This window comes from Oncorhynchus tshawytscha, linkage group LG33, assembly GCF_018296145.1.
Source record: "Oncorhynchus tshawytscha isolate Ot180627B linkage group LG33, Otsh_v2.0, whole genome shotgun sequence".
Classification (NCBI taxonomy): Eukaryota; Metazoa; Chordata; class Actinopteri; order Salmoniformes; family Salmonidae; genus Oncorhynchus; species Oncorhynchus tshawytscha.
Window position 1 is genome coordinate 37,998,630 of NC_056461.1, and position 21,162 is coordinate 38,019,791.

At 41.0% G+C, this 21,162-nt stretch overlaps 1 protein-coding gene across 4 annotated transcripts in view; it reads left to right on the top strand.

Annotated features, from left to right (window-relative positions):
- The first annotated feature begins 1,377 nt into the window (after positions 1–1,377).
- LOC112231416 (collagen alpha-1(XXIII) chain) overlaps positions 1,378–21,162 on the top strand; it is a 106,356-nt gene continuing 86,571 nt past the window's right edge. For 2 of the 4 annotated variants that reach the window (XM_042311295.1, XM_042311296.1), the window contains exons 1-2: positions 1,378–1,914; positions 4,157–4,226. In XM_042311295.1, the coding sequence (XP_042167229.1) occupies positions 1,636–1,914; positions 4,157–4,226 (349 nt within the window). In that variant the 5' untranslated portion in view covers positions 1,378–1,635. The remainder of the gene's footprint in view (positions 1,915–4,156; positions 4,227–21,162) is intronic. The other 2 variants (XM_042311294.1, XM_042311297.1) reach the window with 2 other exon arrangements.

Below are 21,162 nucleotides of genomic sequence, written 5' to 3' on the forward strand. Positions count from 1 at the left end.
TTGAAAAAATGTCCAAAAACATGTTTTCACTTTGTCATTCTGGGGTTTTGTATGTAGATGCATGAGAATAAAATCTATTTAATACATTTTGAATTCAGGCTGTAACCCCAAAAAATGTATTGATGATATTGGATGTATTGGTGATAGATTGACAGTATGGTTGAGGCGGTATGGCTGAGGAGCGGATCAACGCATCCGTTTTTATTTTGACAAGGGATTAACCCAGCCAGAAATGGAATTATGTCTGTCAGCTATAGATGGCTTCCAGTTTTGGCTCCAATACAATCCAATTTCAAAGACATGTAAAAGTGTGGTTGAACTACTATTTTAAATTGATTGAATGTGGAATGTTAACACTGAGGTCTGTGGTTGCAGACTACCAATTAAAGTTTACCAAAGTTTACCAAACTACCAATAAAAGTTGATTTGAATCTCTTTAATAGTTTTAACAGGGATGTTGGCTTGTGAATAGCAAGCAAAAACACAAACAACAATTAACAAGTAGTAAAGAAAAGGGAAACTAGTAAAACAGGTGACGTGTTGTGGATTCTAAAATACTCCAACATTTCATAAAGGCTACAGACTATTTCGTCATTATACCCACAAATGGTGGGCAAAATGTTGTAGAAGGACAGCTCCGCCGTTCATCTCACTGACTAGACACACTGTATCATGTGCAGTTTATTTGGAATTTCTATTTCCTTATTTTGTCATTATTTGTCTTTTATTTCTGGGGTTTTGATGAGAAGGCCCCGGCCTGTACATTAGCACCTGGCTACAGATGTGCACTAATCAAAAGTCTTAGATCTGTGTGGAGTCTTGCTGCCTTTGGTCCACTAGGACACTGCTGTCAATGTATCACCAATACCCCCACTCTTATTTATAGAGTTTACCTCATGATCTCGACAAAAACACCTTTTGTTATGTTGTGATCATGAGATAATTAAATCATGATCACAACATAAGGAGGGAATAATTGTTTAATTCATATGCCCTCTCTGGCTTTCTGTAGATTTTGAAAAAGGACATGTATTTTTTGTTTGAACAACCTTTTGAATAAATAACATTGAGTGCTAGTCCCCTTTCATGGTTATGAAGTGATATGAATTTCATATTTCAATTATTTTCTCAAAGTACACAACACTGAAATGTATTGTGTATTATGTCAAATGTTCATGTCTAAAATCAATTCATGTTTTCACTCAGGCTATTGATTTTTTTATGGCACATTCATTGGGTAAGAATACGAGTTGAAATACTCTGGTTCTCAATCCATTCACCAGAGAGATGTATTCTTAGGAAGACTCATTTTATTGAATGGACTTCAGGAAGTGATAAAGAACGATTTAAAGGGTATTTGGCATCATGTCTGTGACTGGTCCAAATCGCGCGAGCGCATCCGTAGCCTACACAAGTCCTCGTGCAGCTGTTGTTGCACGCTGTTGCATCCCTTCATGTATCCACAGTTGCGCAGAGATTAAACATTCATTCTTGTGATGGCTCCGCTACAGTAACAAACTGGGATTACAACAATCGAAATATTTCTATTTGGAAATTTGACATACAGGAAAATAGCCTATAATTCATTAACGGAATTTTTTTGCAGTTTGCAGTAATTTTACTGCAGATGCCAGGATGGGATCCCCCGCAAAATCTGACGAAAAGACCATGGAATCAATCAACTACAACAGCCACAAATCCAATTTTTCGCATTGTTTAGGCGGGCTACCAACCGCATTTTGCGTCATTTTGTCGGTGTGTTCTATGGCATTTTGTTTTTTGGTAAACTTCAGGACAGCTCACCTGGAGTACAGAGTGCAGACTTTGGAGATGGAGAGAATGTCCCCGATCCCTTCCGATGAGAATGGAACGGTACCTGGTCTTCAGGATATCATTGAAAAACTAGTGCACGAGGTGAGGTTGACGTTAAAGTCTAATACGATTTAATGAACCTCTTTCAGACAGTGACGCAAGATCAGATGCCATATTTGGAAAGGATTATCTCTCACGTTAGAATGAGCCTACATTAAGGTTGCCTATTTCATCACAACATTGTAGCCGATCACCATAATCATGTAGGAACATGGCCTAATTCATCTAGTTTAACTGCTCATTTGACACCTCAATTCAGACTGATTCGGTAATTTGGAGTCCAATTTGACATCCGTTAAAAAACGATTGTCATGTACTACCACTAAAGAACAATTAGCATGCACGATGGGTTACAATTACAGTGGGATTGACACCCTTGATAAAGTTGAGCAAAACAGACTGTATAAAACAATTATACAAATATCCTGAGCTGTATTGTATGCTCTAAAAAAATTGGGAAATTATATTTTATACAAAATCTGAAGAACATAGGTACTTTCCGCAGGTGCGGGAGTTGTAGGCAAACTCATAGAAAACCGCACACTGCTGCTCATGCTCCCAGGTGTCAACGTTATTAATAACAACGTTTCGACCCTTAGGTCACGGATGCCTGATGAACGAACACCTAAGGGTGGAAAGGTTGTTAAAAATAAAATCACCTGGGAGCATGAGCAGCAATGTGCTGCGTTTTCCTTTCTGTTTTTCATATAAGATTTCTACTAATACAATTGCTCACTGAAATAGATTTAGTTTAACAAGTAATATATATTTTTCTCAGAAAGGTAGGGGTCAAAATGACTGACACCTCTGTTTTCAATACCTTTCAATACCTCATTTTAGGAGGATAATGGCACTGACCCCACAGGGCACAGTTCAACATGTAGTTTTTATTTCCTTTTGGTTGAGTTTTCAACTAACGTGAATTCAACGTGAAATCAACCAAACATTTCACCATGTTATTGGATCTAGGTAAACAGTTGGGTGAAAAAATACGAAATGTCCTTACATTGATGACTTTTCAAATCCAATTAGTTTTCCACTTTGATTCAACGTCATCATATTGGTTTTTTGGGGGGGTTGAATTGAAGTGGAAACAATGTTGAATTCAGACAGTTTTTGACAAGTGGGGAGCCTTTTTCTAAAATGTGTTATGAGTTGGAGAACACATTGGGAGGGATCTTAGACCATTCCTCCGTACAGAACCCCTCCAGATTCTTTTCATACCCTTCCTCTGTTATAGAATTCCATTTTCATGTCATCTGACCGGAGCACCGGTTCCAATCCAAGTGCCAACACCACTTAGTAAACTCCAGGTATTTACATCCATCTCAAGGGGCTCCCTAGTGGCGAAGCAGTCTAAGGCACTGCATCTCAGTGTTAGAAGTGTCACTACAGACCCTGGTTCAATTCCAGGTTGTATCACAACTGGCTGTGATTGGGAGTCCCGTAGGGTGTTTACATTTTTGTGATGAAATGAAAATAGAGCTCTTTGGCCACATACACTATTGAGGGATTTGACGTCAAAATGAGAATGCATGAGCAGAACAGAGCCCCATACTTACTGTAAAATATGTTGGTGGATCTATGATGTTATGGGGCTATTTTGCTTCCACTGGTCCTGGGGCCTTGTTAAGGTCAACGGCATCATGAACTTGACCCATTACCTGGACATTTTAGCCCAAAAACTGGTTGTCTCTGCATGGAGATTGAAACTTGGCCTCAGGTGGATCTTCCAGCAAAACAATAACTCCGAGCACACATCAAAATATACAAACAAATCATCATTTTGTAATGGCCATCTCAGTTTCTGGACTTGAAACCTATTGAAAACCTGTGGTTTGAAGTGAAGAGTGTAGAACATAAGTGCAGACGAATGATATCAAGGATCTGGAAGGATTCTGTACAGAGGAATGGTCTACGATCCCTTCCAATGGGTTCTCCAACTCATAAAACATTTTAGGAAAAAGCCCAGTGCCTTGATCCTCACAAGGTGATGCGTTGAAAGGTATTGAAAACAGCTGTGTCAATCATTTTGACACCTACTTTTAAATAAAATCAAAACAATACTACTTGTTGAATAAAATCTCTTTCTCTGAGCAATTCTATTAGTATAAAATAATCTATTTTCATTTTTATTTTTGCGTACAATATAGCTTAGTATTTTAATTATTTATTTTAAACAGTCATTTTTGCTCATCTTTATCAAGGGTGTCAATAATTTTAGGCCCCACTTTACATCTAACATCTCACATTATTCACTGTGGCTCTTGTTGTTCCCTTTCAGAGACTGACCAAAGCACTGCCCAAACTTCGTGCTGCCAGAGATGTCATTCAAGAGTGCTCCTGTCCTCCAGGTATGTCCCCTGCCCTATGAAAGGCTTCTATGCCCAGGTTTATGGAAGGAATTGAGAATATTCAATATCCAGGGCCTTTTACCTCAGTCCCATGTTCCCTCAGTCCCATGTTCCCTCAGCCCTATGTTCCCTCAGTCCCATGCTCCCTCAGCCCCATGTTCCCTCAGTCCTATGTTCCCTCAGCCCTATGTTCCCTCAGTCCCATGCTCCCTCAGTCCCATGTTCCCTCAGCCCCATGTTCCCTCAGTCCCATGTTCCCTCAGCCCCATGTTCCCTCAGCCCCATGTTCCCTCAGACCCATGTTCCCTCAGCCCTATGTTCCCTCAGTCCCATGCTCCCTCAGTCCCATGCTCCCTCAGTCCCATGCTCCCTCAGTCCTATGTTCCCTCAGTCTTATGTTCCCTCAGCCCCATGTTCCCTCAGTCCCATGTTCCCTCAGCCCCATGTTCCCTCAGCCCCATGTTCCCTCAGCCCCATGCTCCCTCAGCCCTATGTTCCCTCAGTCCCATGCTCCCTCAGTCCCATGTTCCCTCAGCCCTATGTTCCCTCAGTCCCATGCTCCCTCAGCCCCATGTTCCCTTAGCCCCATGTTCCCTCAGTCCCATGCTCCCTCAGCCCCATGTTCCCTTAGCCCCATGTTCCCTCAGTCCCATGTTCCCTCAGTCCCATGTTCCCTCAGCCCCATGTTCCCTCAGTCCCATGTTCCCTCAGCCCCATGTTCCCTCAGTCCCATGTTCCCTCAGCCCCATGTTCCCTGTTGTACCTATGTAGTTTCCCTCCTTAAAATGAAATTCTTAAAAAACTGCCTTTACAGTTATTAGCCCAACGCTCTAACCACTAGGCTACCCTGCCCCCATTATTAGATAATGCAATGTAACTGAATTTCGAGAATTAGAACGATATTCAAAATTCAAAAAGTTGGTCCAACTGTCTGTCTCTGGTTCTCACTGCAGCCCTATTTGTTCAGTCTCATCTCAATGTTTTGGTCTCCCTGGTAACGTACTGTATGCCATCATTCTCTCTAACAGTCCTGCCCCATTACCTACTGTATATTTGGTGAATCCTATATTTGGAGAAGCAGTGCAGTCTTGCGATCAGTGCTCACTGCTCATCATGTGTTGAGAATAGTAGAAGAGTGACATTATAGGCCAACTGACACTGTGGTCAAGGCCACAAGTTGAATAATTTCATAGATTTTATACAGCAAGAAGCCCTCACATGTGGAAGTTATAAAAAGGAAAATGTGGTTTTCAGATCCACAGAGACTGTTTGACAGCCTGGATTTACTGAGCAAGATCGGCCATAGAACATTACGATTTATAACCGTCTGTTGAATGACAGCGGAGAAGACAGGGTATTCTTAACCTTGTATGAAAAAGTACACACTTTTCTCTCATCTTTTATTTATTTTCCCAAAACGTAGTGTTTCGCTTGAAACAAGAATGACAGGTATCCTACAGAATAATCCAAAGTACAGTACTTGTCTCACCATTGCTTTGAAGCATAATGTCTGTCTCTATGTGATTTCACAGCATCATAGCTCACCTTTAAATTGTGGTGCTGCAGGTAGTCTAGTGTTTAGAGTGTTGGGCAAGTAACAAGAAGGTTGTTAGATCAAATCCCTGAGCTAACAAGATACAAATCTGTCGTTCTGCCTCTGAATACGGCAGTTAACCCACTGTTCCTAGACCATCATTGTAATCAGCATTTTTTTCTTAATGAACTAATTTGGCTAGTTAAATAAAGGTAAAAAAAATAGTATGAATAATTCCTCCATTGTACAGCCTCTGCAACATGGGGCAAGTTTAGTTCATTGGCATTGCCAACATTCAGAGGTGGAATGGTTTCATTTCAGTGGGACCTGCCTGAAGGTAGATGACCTAAGTTCAACCCCTCATTGGGAACTGAAAGGATAATGCTTGTGCAACCTCATGACCATTGGTTTGAAGAGCATTGGCCTCCCAATTAAGAGGTTAGACCCAAATAGAAGACAGAATTCTGGACTGAGAGGCCGGAGGTCTTAGGACTCACAAAAGGATCTATTTGGCCATAGCTAGGTTGGCCTCAGGAAAACACTTAAACGGGCAGACAAAGGATGGAGATGGCGAGAGAACATGAACTAATGACGCCAACAAAGCCTGTTAATGGCCTCCTGTCTATGCTAGCTGCACACTCAAATGTCAATTGGTTTGATTTTCATTGACAGGCGGTGCTTGTGCGTTGGTCCTTTGCATCTTAAGGAATTAGCACTTTGTTGTGAAGGAAGGAAGGCTCCATTGTTGGTATAACAGACAGGCTTTGTAACCCTCCATCCTGAGAGAGGGACACTGGTTACCTTGCGTCCGTTCAGATTAAAGTTTGTTCTGGTTTATGATAAACTTTAGTCAAAGCTCAACACACCGGTGGGATTGTCAAACGTTTGCCTGCCGACAGTACTTAGCACCTCTGAACAGGGTGTTGGCAGTCAACCTCTTTTGTGTTCACACAGCAAAGACCTTGGAAGTCATCAGCCACTCAGCCTTGTTAAAACACTCCAAACCAGAAGGTGGCAGTAGCTTTATTTAGCATTGCATAGCCGTGCATATTGCTTATGGTCTAGATCCCACGCTATCTGTGCTAATGTTTCTATTTTGTAGAAAGTCCTTGTTGATACTATCCAGGTGGCCACAGCTAGATAATTACATAGGAAGATGACAAAGAAACTATTTAATTCCCTCTCTATAATCCCATACTGCCAGTGCCAGCCCATAGCCAAATATTTAGCTAGCTAGCTAACGTTAACATATTTACTAGCTAGCACAACATAGCTAGCTAGCTAAGGACACTGCACTCGGCAGCTAACACAGGCAGCTGTTTCATGGAAACTAGCTGATCCATTGTGATTTAATTATAATGTCAATACTAGCTACAGTGGTTAGCTAGCTTGGGGGAAGTATTTAGTGTTGTGTGCATTGTGTCTGTGCACTTAGCTAGCTACCATCCCAAGTGTCACTGGCTCATCTGTGGATGTATGAAGAAAATGCCCTATTTAAAAAAAAATGGCTCAAAGTTAAGTTGTTGGCCACTGACGAACATTGCAATTCTACAAGTAGAATTGGTATGTTCGTTGCTACCAGGTCGACACACAGCAGGTACCACTTTTGTTCTAGCAAGAAAAGGAACGGCCTCCCACTGTGATAAGTACCTATAGGCAGTCTATTGGCAGTGAGATTCTCGCTGTGTTTCATGCTTTACAGTATGTAAACCCGGTTCTCTGAAGGAGATGAGGGCGACATCTCACTATGGGACAAGCCCTTGTGTGGGTCCTTTGCTGAAGCCTTTTTCATCTATCAGCTGAACCTTCTCCTTTCTTTCAGTACCACAGAGCATATTTAACTCCGGTCCACGATGCAGGTGGGCCTTTACTCTTCATCACTGAATTTTTTCACCTATGGAACTGTGGGAAAAGCTAGTCTCTGTACAAATGTTGACATTGTGCATCTCTCAAAGAGACATTGGAATATTTCAATAGATAACTTCTTGAGGGGCTTGAAGTGGAGGCCTCACATTAACTGCTGTTTTCTTTGGTGCTGGTTTGTGACGGAGTAAACAGGCAAATGGCTCTGGAACAAGACTGTCTTACTCTTACTGATATACCTTTGGGTAGATTGTGTAATTTATGCATAATAAGTGTGTGTATTATCTAGCTAGCGCCTAAAGGAATTTGGTTTGTACTCAAACCTCAGACCACTATGTCAAATGCCACTTGTGTACTATTAGAACTAAACAAAAAACAAAGCCTTTTTCGGTGGATGGTTTATTGCCTATAATACTTCACATATCACCTAGGCAGTACATGTACAGTATACAATGTGTTTATTACTCTATCATAATCTTTATTTACAGAATACTCTATCGTAATCTTTATTTACAGAATACTCTATCGTAATCTTTATTTACAGAATACTCTATCATAATATTTATTTACAGAATACTCTATCGTAATCTTTATTTACAGAATACTCTATCGTAATCTTTATTTACAGAATACTCTATCATAACATTTATTTACAGAATATTCTATCATGATATTTATTTACAGAATACTCTATCGTAATCTTTATTTACAGAATACTCTATTGTAATCTTTATTTACAGAATACTCTATTGTAATCTTTATTTACAGACTACTCTATTGTAATCTTTATTTACAGAATACTCTATTGTAATCTTTATTTACAGAATACTCTATTGTAATCTTTATTTACAGAATACTCTATCATGATATTTATTTATAGAATACTCTATCGTAATCTTTATTTACAGAATACTGTATCGTCATCTTTATTTGCAGAATACTCTATCATAATATTTATTTACAGAATACTCTATCATAACCTTTACTTACAGAATACTCTATCATAATCTTTATTTACAGAATACTCTATCATAATATTTATTTACAGAATACTCTATCATAATATTTATTTATAGAATACTCTATCGTAACCTTTATTTACAGAATGGAAGCCAACTCAGAGAAGTCCGATGCTGTAGCATGGGACTGTTTCACTGCTAAGCCTGTGGCCATAATAGACATTAAGAATTTGAGTGTGTACTGAAAAACACTTTTAGTATTGTAGGTCCATGTAATATTTTATAAACCTATTGTTTTTCATAACTAGAGCTTGATATTACATTCTGACGATGGAGAAGAGAGAAGGGGATCGATGCTGAGAGAGGGGAAGAGAGGGAGAGGTGGCAGGAGGGAGAAGTGTTTAGCGTAACTGTTCTGTGACCTGTGCCTCAAGGCTTCAAGGGATGTAAAACCAGTTACCGGCACACGTCCGCTGAGCGGGTCAGAGAGCAGCGCTCAGAACAGGCGAATCAGCCCGGATAACTGTGCCTCTTAACAATGTAAAACCCATTTTATAGGACTTCCCTGGGAGAGGCCTGTAGCTGTAAAACTTCCTCCAGAAGCTGCTGTGAATGTGTATATGTGTCGGACTCTTTGTATATGTTTGTGCGCACACATGCACGGTTTGTATGTGTTGTAATATCCCTCCTCCACACTACAGGGGTTTGTTACTTCTCCTCGACCCCTCATGCTTTTAACCAAAACGTGATAAATACAACCTCAAAGAAAACTCCCTAAATTGGAATGAAAACATAGATAACTAGAGAGGGGAGTGAATTTTTTTAAACAGCTTAGTTACTTGACAAGGTAATCCTTACAAAAAAAAGATAATGGGCCACATGATTTCTTAGGGGGCTCAAAAATGCAATGTACATGTTGGCTATCAGTGTGGATAAATATGCCTACAAACGTCCATGGTTTAGAAAGAAAATGGAGTCTTGAGTCAGGGGGTTTATTGAAATAACCAGTCTGTACATATTTGTCTCAAAATATGGGTAAAAGAAGCAATAAAAGCGTGGTCCTGTAACGTCCCTTATTGAAAGCATCTGTCCAATGGGCTGTTACGGCATTTGGCTGGCTTTCAGCTCCGCTGTAAAATCTCTCTCCCTCTTTTCTCCTCAACATTTCACAATTTCATTGAATAAAACGTGGGGGCTTTTATTCTCTGAGATGGAAAGGGGTATGGGAACAATTATGGCATGTTAAGTTTAATTATCCAGAATCCTAGGTGATTGTTTGAATTGTTAATCGTGTGGCAGATTGAGAGAAATACCCCCCTCTCACTGGGTGTCTCTAGGGGTAGTAAATCCTCAAATCAGGACATGCCTGCTCATTCATTTTAGGTGGATGTTTTTTACCCCTCCACTAAGCTGCTCTGTCCCTTCAGAGTTTTGCAAGGGAAGCCTTATCATTCACTACAACATAGCTTTTATGGTGGTACTGAAATAGACACAGTCCTTGTCACTTAAATCCATGTTTTATTTTTATGTGTGGTACACGCTTTGCATAGCTTTCATTGCTCTTTCCTTTCTAAACATTTCATTCTGTCCTACATATATTTTGTCTCCCAAAAAGTATTGGCTTCGGATTGGACTTGGCAAGACTGTTGCTGTCATAATTTGTTAAACAACCATTAAAGTGCTTGTTAAGCATGTGCTGTGGCCTCACAAAGGTCTGGGGGAAACATGTCCTGTGGCCTCACAAAGGTCTGGGGAAACATGTCCTGTGGCCTCACAAAGGTCTGGGGGAAACATGTCCTGTGGCCTCACAAAGGTCTGGGGGAAACATGTCCTGTGGCCTCACAAAGGTCTGGGGAAACATGTCCTGTGGCCTCACAAAGGTCTGGGGAAACATGTCCTGTGGCCTCACAAAGGTCTGGGGAAACATGTCCTGTGGCCTCACAAAGGTCTGGGGAAACATGTCCTGTGGCCTCACAAAGGTCTGGGGAAACATGTCCTGTGGCCGCACAAAGGTCTGGGGAAACATGTCCTGTGGCCTCACAAAGGTCTGGGGAAACATGTCCTGTGGCCTCACAAAGGTCTGGGGAAACATGTCCTGTGGCCTCACAAAGGTCTGGGGAAACATGTCTTCACGGTTCACAGGCTGGTCCTACACTACAGGTATTCCTGCCATACACACCAGTTCTACACACCAGTCATCATCAGCAAAGTTGTACTTTGTAGTCTGCTTTGTAGTCTGATAAAGTTAGATGTGTCATTTTATGTTTGTGGTTTGTGTGTGTTTGTATGTGTTTTTCAGAGAGAGAGTGTGTGTGTGTCAGAGAGAGCAAGAGAGGTTGTGTGTGTGTGTGTGTGTGTGTGTGTGTGTGTGTGTGTGTGTGTGTGTATGGAAGTGTGTGTGTGTGTGTGTGTGTCAGAGAGAGTGTGTGTGTGTTCATGCGTGCAACTGAGTCTGTTTGTCCCTGTCTATATCTGTTTGTCCCTGTCTATATCTGTTTGTCCCTGTCTATATCTGTTTGTCCCTGTCTATATCTGTTTGTCCCTGTCTATATCTCTTTGTCCTTGTCTATATATGTTTGTCCTTGTCTATATATGTTTGTCCCTGTCTATATCTGTTTGTCCCTGTCTATATCTGTTTGTCCCTGTCTATATCAGTTTGTCCCTGTCTATATCTGTTTGTCCCTGTCTATATCTGTTTGTCCCTGTCTATATCAGTTTGTCCCTGTCTATATCTGTTCGTCCCTGTCTATATCAGTTTGTCCCTGCCTATATATGATTGTCCTTGTCTATATCTGTTTGTCCCTGTCTATATCTGTTTGTCCCTGTCTATATCTGTTTGTCCCTGCCTATATCTGTTTGTCCCTGTCTATATCTCTTTGTCCCTGTCTATATCTCTTTGTCCCTGTCTATATCTCTTTGTCCCTGTCTATATCTGTTTGTCCCTGCCTATATCTGTTTGTCCCTGTCTATATGTCTTTGTCCCTGTCTATATCTCCCTGTCTATATCTCTTTGTCCCTGTCTATATCTGTTTGTCCCTGTCTATATCTGTTTGTCCCTGTCTATATCTGTTTGTCCCTGCCTATATCTGTTTGTCCCTGTCTATATCTCTTTGTCCCTGTCTATATCTCTTTGTCCCTGTCTATATCTGTTTGTCCCTGCCTATATCTCTTTGTCCCTGTCTATATCTGTTTGTCCCTGTCTATATCAGTTTGTCCCTGTCTATATCAGTTTGTCCCTGTCTATATCAGTTTGTCCCTGTCTATATCAGTTTGTCCCTGTCTATATCAGTTTGTCCCTGTCTATATCAGTTTGTCCCTGTCTATATCAGTTTTCCCTGTCTATATCTGTTTGTCCCTGTCTATATCAGTTTTTCCCTGTCTATATCTGTTTGTCCCTGTCTATATCAGTTTGTCCCTGTCTATATCAGTTTGTCCCTGTCTATATCAGTTTGTCCCTGTCTATATCAGTTTGTCCCTGTCTATATCAGTTTGTCCCTGTCTATATCAGTTTGTCCCTGTCTATATCTGTTTGTCCCTGTCTATATCAGTTTTTCCCTGTCTATATCAGTTTGTCCCTGCCTATATATGTTTGTCCTTGTCTATATCTGTTTGTCCCTGTCTATATCTGTTTGTCCCTGTCTATATCTGTTTGTCCCTGTCTATATCTCTTTGTCCCTGTCTATATCTCTTTGTCCCTGTCTATATCTCTTTGTCCCTGTCTATATCTGTTTGTCCCTGCCTATATCTGTTTGTCCCTGTCTATATGTCTTTGTCCCTGTCTATATCTCCCTGTCTATATCTCTTTGTCCCTGTCTATATCTGTTTGTCCCTGTCTATATCTGTTTGTCCCTGCCTATATCTGTTTGTCCCTGTCTATATCTGTTTGTCCCTGCCTATATCTGTTTGTCCCTGTCTATATCTCTTTGTCCCTGTCTATATCTCTTTGTCCCTGTCTATATCTGTTTGTCCCTGTCTATATCAGTTTTCCCTGTCTATATCTGTTTGTCCCTGTCTATATCAGTTTGTCCCTGTCTATATCAGTTTGTCCCTGTCTATATCTGTTTGTCCCTGTCTATATCAGTTTGTCCCTGTCTATATCAGTTTGTCCCTGTCTATATCAGTTTGTCCCTGTCTATATCTGTTTGTCCCTGTCTATATCAGTTTTTCCCTGTCTATATCTGTTTGTCCCTGTCTATATCAGTTTGTCCCTGTCTATATCTGTTTGTCCCTGTCTATATCTGTTTGTCCCTGTCTATATCTGTTTGTCCCTGTCTATATCTGTTTGTCCCTGTCTATATCTGTTTGTCCCTGTCTATATCTGTTTGTCCCTGTCTATATCTGTTTGTCCCTGTCTATATCTGTTTGTCCCTGTCTATATCTGTTTGTCCCTGTCTATATCTGTTTGTCCCTGTCTATATCAGTTTTTCCCTGTCTATATCTGTTTGTCCCTGTCTATATCAGTTTGTCCCTGTCTATATCTGTTTGTCCCTGTCTATATCTGTTTGTCCCTGTCTATATCTGTTTGTCCCTGTCTATATCTGTTTGTCCCTGCCTATGCAGGCCAGATTGATATCTTTAAGTCTTTTCACTTTTAAAAATCCTCTTGACTTGTTCTCATCCATCAACACAGGTACTGTAGACCTCCCTCCCAGCAACAAGTTGTTCAAACAGATTTAAAGGTCATTTAGGGTGAAAGCCCTCTACTCTCTGATGCGTGGCTTTAAATGAGTTGGGATGTCACTGAATGGTGTCCAAAAGAAACAGTTCACTATCAGAGCTCTCCTTTTTCGTTGTGTTGCATCACCTACCACTCTTAAGATACTCTATTTACCCCTGGCACGGTCTCAGGTATTCCCACACCCTCCTCCTTGGCCAGGGAGTCTAAGTTTCAAAGAAGGATCCCTGGATCTCCAAGAGGCTCCTCCTTGACCAGGGAGTCTAAGTTTCAAAGAAGGATCCCTGGATCTCCAAGAGGCTCCTCCTTGACCAGGGAGTCTAAGTTTCAAAGAAGGATCCCTGGATCTCCAAGTGGCTCCCCCAGAGGAAATCTGAAAGAGGGTGTGATTGCAGATGTCACCCGGCATGCTGTCAGCTTGTGTGAGCCTGCTGCTGTGTGTAAGAGCCTGATCAGTTTCAGCGCCGCCAGCTTTAATCTTAAATGCAAATCTCTCAAATACCTCCAGTCAGCCAGAGTATTCCATTTTTTTTGTTTTCCTCCATCTGTGTGGCAGCATGCCATGTTTCTTCACAGTTTAACATCAAGCTCTGCGTGACCCCTGATGTTACCACTGAGATGTTTTTGTAGCCGGGCTGGAGACCTGTAGACTGTGGACTGCTGTTTTCTGCCTGGGGACTTGACTGCGTTTATTATTGTGTTGTTGTTGTTGTATAAAGTGGAAATATAAAGGTTTGTGCTTGGCTGCCCAGAGCCCTGTCTCTTAGCCTGGACTGCTCATACACACACAGACAGTTTATTTAGCTCCTCTCTCTGTTTACTTTTTTCACCTGTTTCATAGTGTTCCATTGCCAAATCTCACCATGTTGATATAATTTAGTTTATCGCAAAATTAAACACAATTTATAAGGTTAATATAAAAACTAAAATGTTATTCAGAGTGTGTACAGTGCCTTGCAAAAGTATTCATGCCCCTTGGCATTTTTCCTATGTTGTTGCATTACAACCTGTAATTTAAATGGATTTTTATTTAGATTTCATGTAATGGACATACACAAAAATGTAAAAAAAATTAAAAACAGAAAAGTGTTGCGTGCATATGTATTCACCCCCTTTGCTATGAAGCCCCTACATAAGATCTGGTGCATCCAATTACTTTCAGAAGTCACATCATTAGTTAAATAAGTTCAACTGTGTGCAATCTAAGTGTCACATGATCTGTCACATGATCTCAGTATACATACACCTGTTCTGAAAGGCCCCAGAGTCTGCAACATCACTAAGCAAGGGGCACCACCAAGCAAGCAGCACTATGAAGACCAAGGAGCTCTCCAAACAGGTCAGGGACAAAGTTGTGGAGAAGTACAGATCAGTGTTGGCTTATAAAAAATATCAGAAACTTTGAACATCCCACTGAGCACCATTAAATCCATTATTATAAAATAAAAGAATATGGCACCACAACAAACCTGCCAAGAGAGGGCCGCCCACCAAAACTAATGGACCAGGAAAGGAGGGCATTCATTAGAGAGGCAACAAAGAGACCAAAGATAACCCTGAAGGAGCTACAAATCTCCACAGCGGAGATTGGAGTATCTGTCCATAGGACCACTTTAAGCTGTACACTCCACAGAGCTGGGCTTTACGGAAGAGTGGCCAGAAAAAATAAGCAGACATGTTTGGTATTCACCAAAAGGCATGTGGGAGACTCCCCAAACATATGGAAGAAGGTACTCTGGTCAGATGAGAATAAAACTGAGCTTTTTGGCCATCAAGGAAACCCAACACCTCTCATCACCCTGAGAACACCATCCACACGTTGAAGCATGGTGGTGGCAGCATCATGCTCTGGGGATGTTTTTCATCGGCAGGGACTGGGGAACTGATTAGAATTGAAGGAATGATGGATGGCGCTAAATACAGGGAAATTCTTGAGGGAAACTTGTTTCAGTCTTCCAGAGATTTGAGACTGGGACTGAGGTTCACCTTCCAGCAGGACAGTGACCCCAAGCATACTGCTAAAGCAACACTCTAGTGGTTTAAGGGGAACCATTTAATTGTCTTGGAATGGCCAAGTCAAAGCCCAGACCTCAATCCAATTGAGAATCTGTGGTATGACTTAAAGATTGCTGTACATCAGCGGAACCCATCCAACTTGAAGGCGCTGGAGCAGTTTTGCCTTGAAGAATGGGCAAAAATCCCAGCTTGGCTACATGTGCCAAGCTTATAGAGACATACCCCAAGAGACTTGCAGCTGTAATAGTGTCACGTTCTGACCTTAGTTCCTTTGTTTTGTCTTTTGTTTTAGTATGGTCAGGGCGTGAGTTGGGTGGGTTGTCTGTTAGTTTGTCTATGATTTTCTATTTCTGTGTTTGGCCTGGTATGGTTCTCAATCAGAGGCAGCTGTCAATCGTTGTCCCTGATTGAGAACCATATTTAGGTAGCCTGTTTTCCATTGTGTTTTGTTGGTGGTTGTTTTCAGTCTTAGTGTGTCTGCACCAGACATAACTGTTTCGGTTGTTTCTTTGTTGTTTGTTATTCAGTGTTCAGTTTTTTCATTAAATAAGATGAACACTTACCACGCTACGCTTTGGTCCTCACCTTCTTCCCACGTTACAAATAGCTGAATAGTTCTGCACGCTCAAGTTTTCAGTTTTTTTGTCTTATTTCTTGTTTGTTTCACAATAAAAAAATATTTTGCATCTTCAAAGTGGTAGGCATGTTGTGTAAATCAAATGATACGAACACCCCAAAAATCAATTTTAATTCCAGGTTGTAAGGCAACAAAATAGTAAAAATGCCAAGGGGGTGAATACTTTTGCATGCCACTGTACAGTAATCATAGCAACCATATTTGGATTTAATTGAAAAAATCTCAATTCTCTTTTGCATGACAAGTATCCCTTAGATGGGCATTGGGCATTTATTTTACCATATTAACACTAGCAAATTGTTCCAGATTATTAGTATCAGTCAGTCCTATGTTTGTGAGGCAATGCTGTGATCTACAATGCTTGGCAATGGAAGTCTTTGTGCAAAATAATGGCTCCTGTTGGTGGATGTACAGTGCATTTTTTCCAGATTTTGTTACGTTACAGCCTTATTCTAAAATAGATAAAATATTTTTTCCCTCATCAATCTACACACAATTCCCCATAATGACAAAGCGAAAAAATAATTACCTAATTTACAATGGTATTCAGACTGTTTGCTGAGCTCAGGTGCATCCTGTTTCCATTGATCATCCTTGAGATGTTTCTACAACTTGACCTGTGGTAAATTCAAATGATTGGACATGATTTGGAAAGGCACACACCTGACGATATAAGGTCCCACAGTTGACAGTGCATGTCAGAGCAAAAACCAAGCCATAAGGTCGAAGGAATTTTCCGTACAGCTCCGAGACAGGATTATGTCGAGGCACAGATCTGGGGAAGGGTACCAAAAAATGTCTTGAATGGAAGAAGTTTGGAACTACCAAGACTCTTCCTAGAGATGGCCGGTGGAGAAGGGCCTTGGTCAGGGAGGTGACCAAGAACCCAATGGTCACTCTCACAGAGCTCCAGAGTTCCTCTGTGGAGATGGGAGAACTTTCCAGAAGAACAACCATCTCTGCAGCACTTCACAAATCAGGCCTTTATGGTAGAGAGGACAGACGGAAGCCACTCCTCAGTAAAAGGCACATGACAGCCCACTTGGAGTTTTCCAAAAGCCACCTAAACGACTGTTAGACCATGAGAAATAAGATTCTCTGGCCTGATGAAACCAAGATTGAACTCTTTGGCCTGAATTCCAAGTGTCTCGTCTGGAGGAAACCAGGTACCGCTCAGCACCTGGCCAATGCCATCCCTATGGTGAAGCACGGTGATGGCAGCATCATGCTGTGGGGATGTTTTTCAGCAGCAGGGACTGGGAGACTAGTTTGGATCAAAGGCAAGATGAATGGAGCAAAGTACAGAGAGATCCTTGATGAAAACCTGCTCCAGAGCGCTCAAGACCTTCACCTTCCAAAAGGACAATGACCCTAAGTACACAGCCAAGACAACGCAGGAGTGGCTTCGGGACAAGTCACTGAATATCCTTGAGTGACCCAGCCATATCCCGGACTTGAACCCGATCGAACATCTCTGGAGAGACCTGAAAATAGCTATGCTGCGATGCTCCCCATCCAACCTGACAGCTTGACAGGATATGCAGAGAAGAATGGGAGAAACTCCCCAAATACAGGTGTGCCAAGCTTGTAGCGTCATACCCAAGAAAACTTGAGGCTGTAATTGTTGCCAATGGTGCTTCAACAAAGTACTGAGTAAAGGGTCTGAGTACTTATGTAAATGTGATATTTCTGTTTTTTATTTTTAATACATTTACAAACAATTCTAAATACCTGTTTTTGCATTGTCCTTATGTGGTATTGTGTGTAGATTGATGAGGAAAAAAACGATTTGATACATTTTAGAATAAGGCTGTAACGTAACAAAAATGGTAAAAGTCAAGGGGTCTGAATACCTTCCGAATACACTGTATTTGTTGTTGTTGTTGCCGAAACTGGCAAAGTCTTTATAAAAAAGCCTAACTGTTGTTGGCGACTCTTTTGGATAGTTTGCGTGCTGAGGTTGTTTTCTGATGACAATCTCCTAATAATATGTACGCAGTGGAGATCTGTGATTGGTTGGGGAGATAGTTGGACTAATCCCCTTTCCACTCTCCCATCTCCATTGAAGAGGCACTTCAGACATTGTTGACACTGAGCGCTTCACTAGGATGTTTTCACTGCTGTTTATTTGTACCACTCTCTCCCCAGAGAAAAACACATGCCTTGATGTCCGATGGCATAATGAAGTGCTGACAGAATCGGGTTAGTTTATCCTTGTCGGGGATACTAACACCTGATAGAATGCGTACAAACTCTGTTGTCACATGGAGATGAATAACATCATGGTCTTTGGTTGAGTGAAAATACATGTGTCTGTTTGCCATTTCTTAGATTTTCAAAGTACTTTCCCTCTCACTCCCACGCGCTAGTTCAAGGAAGTGGAATGGTAAAACCCTTTTATGTGAAATCTCATGGGGCAATGTTGTGGGTGAATTAGAGTTTTTATCACAGATTGTATTACATTACGATCACAATGCAGATATGCAAAACTTATACCAACTGGGACCTGAGCCAAATGTGAAATGGTGCAATTGAATCATATTCTTGGCTCTGGGGAAAAAAAAGAAGAAATTGCTCAGGTGTGATAGAAAGGTGTGACATTACGAAACACTTAGTCCCACTTTGCATTACCTTCAACAACCAACGTATTACCAAATACTGTGTCTAGTATCTACATGAATGGTCATTCTAGTTGTGGTTTGTAGGTTTCTGTTGTACTGGTGACTCAGACAATCACAATATTGACGTGGCAGGGCTCGTGGTCTGACAGGGACCTATAGGCAACCCCAGGGTGTTAGTTGTGACCCTATCCAAACACCCTAACCAGCATGTCATTCTATGTCAGCACGTCACAACTGTATGAAGGAAGTGTGTGTGTTATCCCTGACAGTTTTGCTCTGTTTTCCCCCACATCACGCAGTTAAACAACCATTGAGCAAAAACATTTTATGAGGGTCCAAATTGATGAGGTTAGACAGCCCTGTGATTATGTGGTGTTATCACTTGAGTTCCCTGAGAGATTGATAACAGTGGATTAGGAACACCACACTGACTGGACAGCCTCCTGTATAGTGATATGTCTAACCCATAGAGATAGATAGAGTCCTCGTCTTTGTATCTGCGGTCACGGCATCTGTAACGTCTCCATTTCAAAGTAGTCCATTTAAATTTTTTTTTAAATAGCATACAACTTGCTTTGTTGATTTACCACCAGCAGTGCAACCAATATTGTCATTCATTCATTGTGGCCATTAGATGGAGGTGATATAGCTTAAAGCCATTGCAAACCTTACAGATGTAGGATTGTAATTTGATTGCTCTTTTGTTGCTGGGAATTTTCAGAAAGGAAATGCAAACGTGTAGTGTATTTGAGTTTGAAAAGCATTCTAAAGTTTGTAATTTCCACTTTAAAATTCAGACATTTACCAAACAAAAATTGTCCATGAATTATAATCCATGTAATAATTCACATGTCCTGTTGCTGCAGGATTATTTTCTTGTTGTAGCAAACTGGCTCAATTTAAAAGCCTATATCTGTAGGCATCCCAATTTGAAGAAGAAGACAATGCTCTGATCATTGGCTGACTGCTGCCAACCCATAGGAATCCCCACACAGTTAACTACTTTAAAGATGGAAGCCCTCAAAGGCAATGTCTAGAGTCCTCTATATATCTCTATGGTCTAACCAGACCCGCAAGATCAAATGGTTATGTCAACTGACCAGTCCCCTCCCTCTCAGTTTGGAGGAACACCATGAAGGGTCATTGACAGGTCAGGTTTAGTAAACAAGTCAACCTCCTCCAACAATGGCTTTTGGCCAATTACATAGAATTTATGACCTGACTGATTCATGTTTTTCCTGTAAATAGTTTAACAAACTACGGGGATTTAGGGAATGGTTGTTTTATCACCGCAGTGGAGTTGTAGGGATTTGGATTCTGATAGCTTAGATGTGTTCCAACCTGGTCTCACAGCATTTTGTATTTTGTACGTAGATCCGAGACACTCTATATATGATATGTTACGCTCCATATGGTATGTATTCATTTGTGGATGTCCATAATCCATTCCATATGATATCTTACAAATTACAATTTGTATAATATGTTGCGAATTTGCTAAATGTGCAAAATGTTCTAAATGTATGATATGTTACGAATTCTATCTTGGTGGCTAACATTAGCTAGCTGGCTAACATTAGTCAGGCTAGGGGTTAAGGTTAGGGTTAAGTTTAGGAGTTAAATTTAAATGTTAGGGATAGGAGAAGGATTAACTAAAAGGGTTAGGGGAAGGTTTAGCTTACATGCTAAGTAGTTTAAAAGTAGCTAAAAAGTAGTAAGTAGTTGAACATTTGCTAATTAGCGAAAATACTAAAGTTGTCCATGATGAGATTCGAACTCACAACTTTTGGGTTGCTAGACATTCACATTACACTTTCGTTTTTGCCTTAAGAAACCATCTGTCTTATGTAACAATACCAAATGTAACATATCATACTAATTTGAGTATCCCGGATTTTCATTTACTAAGTTACATCTAGTCTATGAGACCAAGCAGGTTTTTCAGTGTGTCTGTCAGTCTGTGTATAGATCTACTCTACAATCTGTGTGAGTGCGTATGGTGGACTGTGGGGGAGTATGTGTGACCTGTTGAGCATCTGTCTGCTCAGCTTGGGACAGCAGGCCATTCCTCTCCATCAGCACCATATCTGTCAACACCCCCTCCTCCTCCTCCTCCCCCAGTAGGGGCTGACCCCTGGGGGATCTGGCTTCTCTCCAGACTGAGGACATACTGACGAGCCAGCCTCGAGGTCAGACCGTTTTGTAGGAGGTTAGAAGTCAGAGCGACAAAGGGGGTTGCATATGTAAGAGTTAGATTGAAAGTGAAAATCGTAAAGTATGTGACCAACCTTTAGCATGACAGACTCGTTTTACTAGTTTGATTCCTGTTAAAGCTCTTATCTCAAAGCTCTTACTGTGGTTTAAAGTGATGCTCCAGACCTTTTGTATAGTTTCAGCCAGTAGTTTTGAAAATGGTGCTCACGAGCCAGAACGGGTCTCCATTTTCTGTGTACTACGTCATCAAATTGTCTACTATGTCATCCATTTTGTATGATATTTTACATTCTGCAAATGTTTGTATGTCTTATGTTATGTTATAAGATATACATTTCTATAATATGTTATGAATTTGTTGTACTTAAGATCCCGGTCTGCGTATTTAATACGTTTACATGATACTCATCCCCTGCT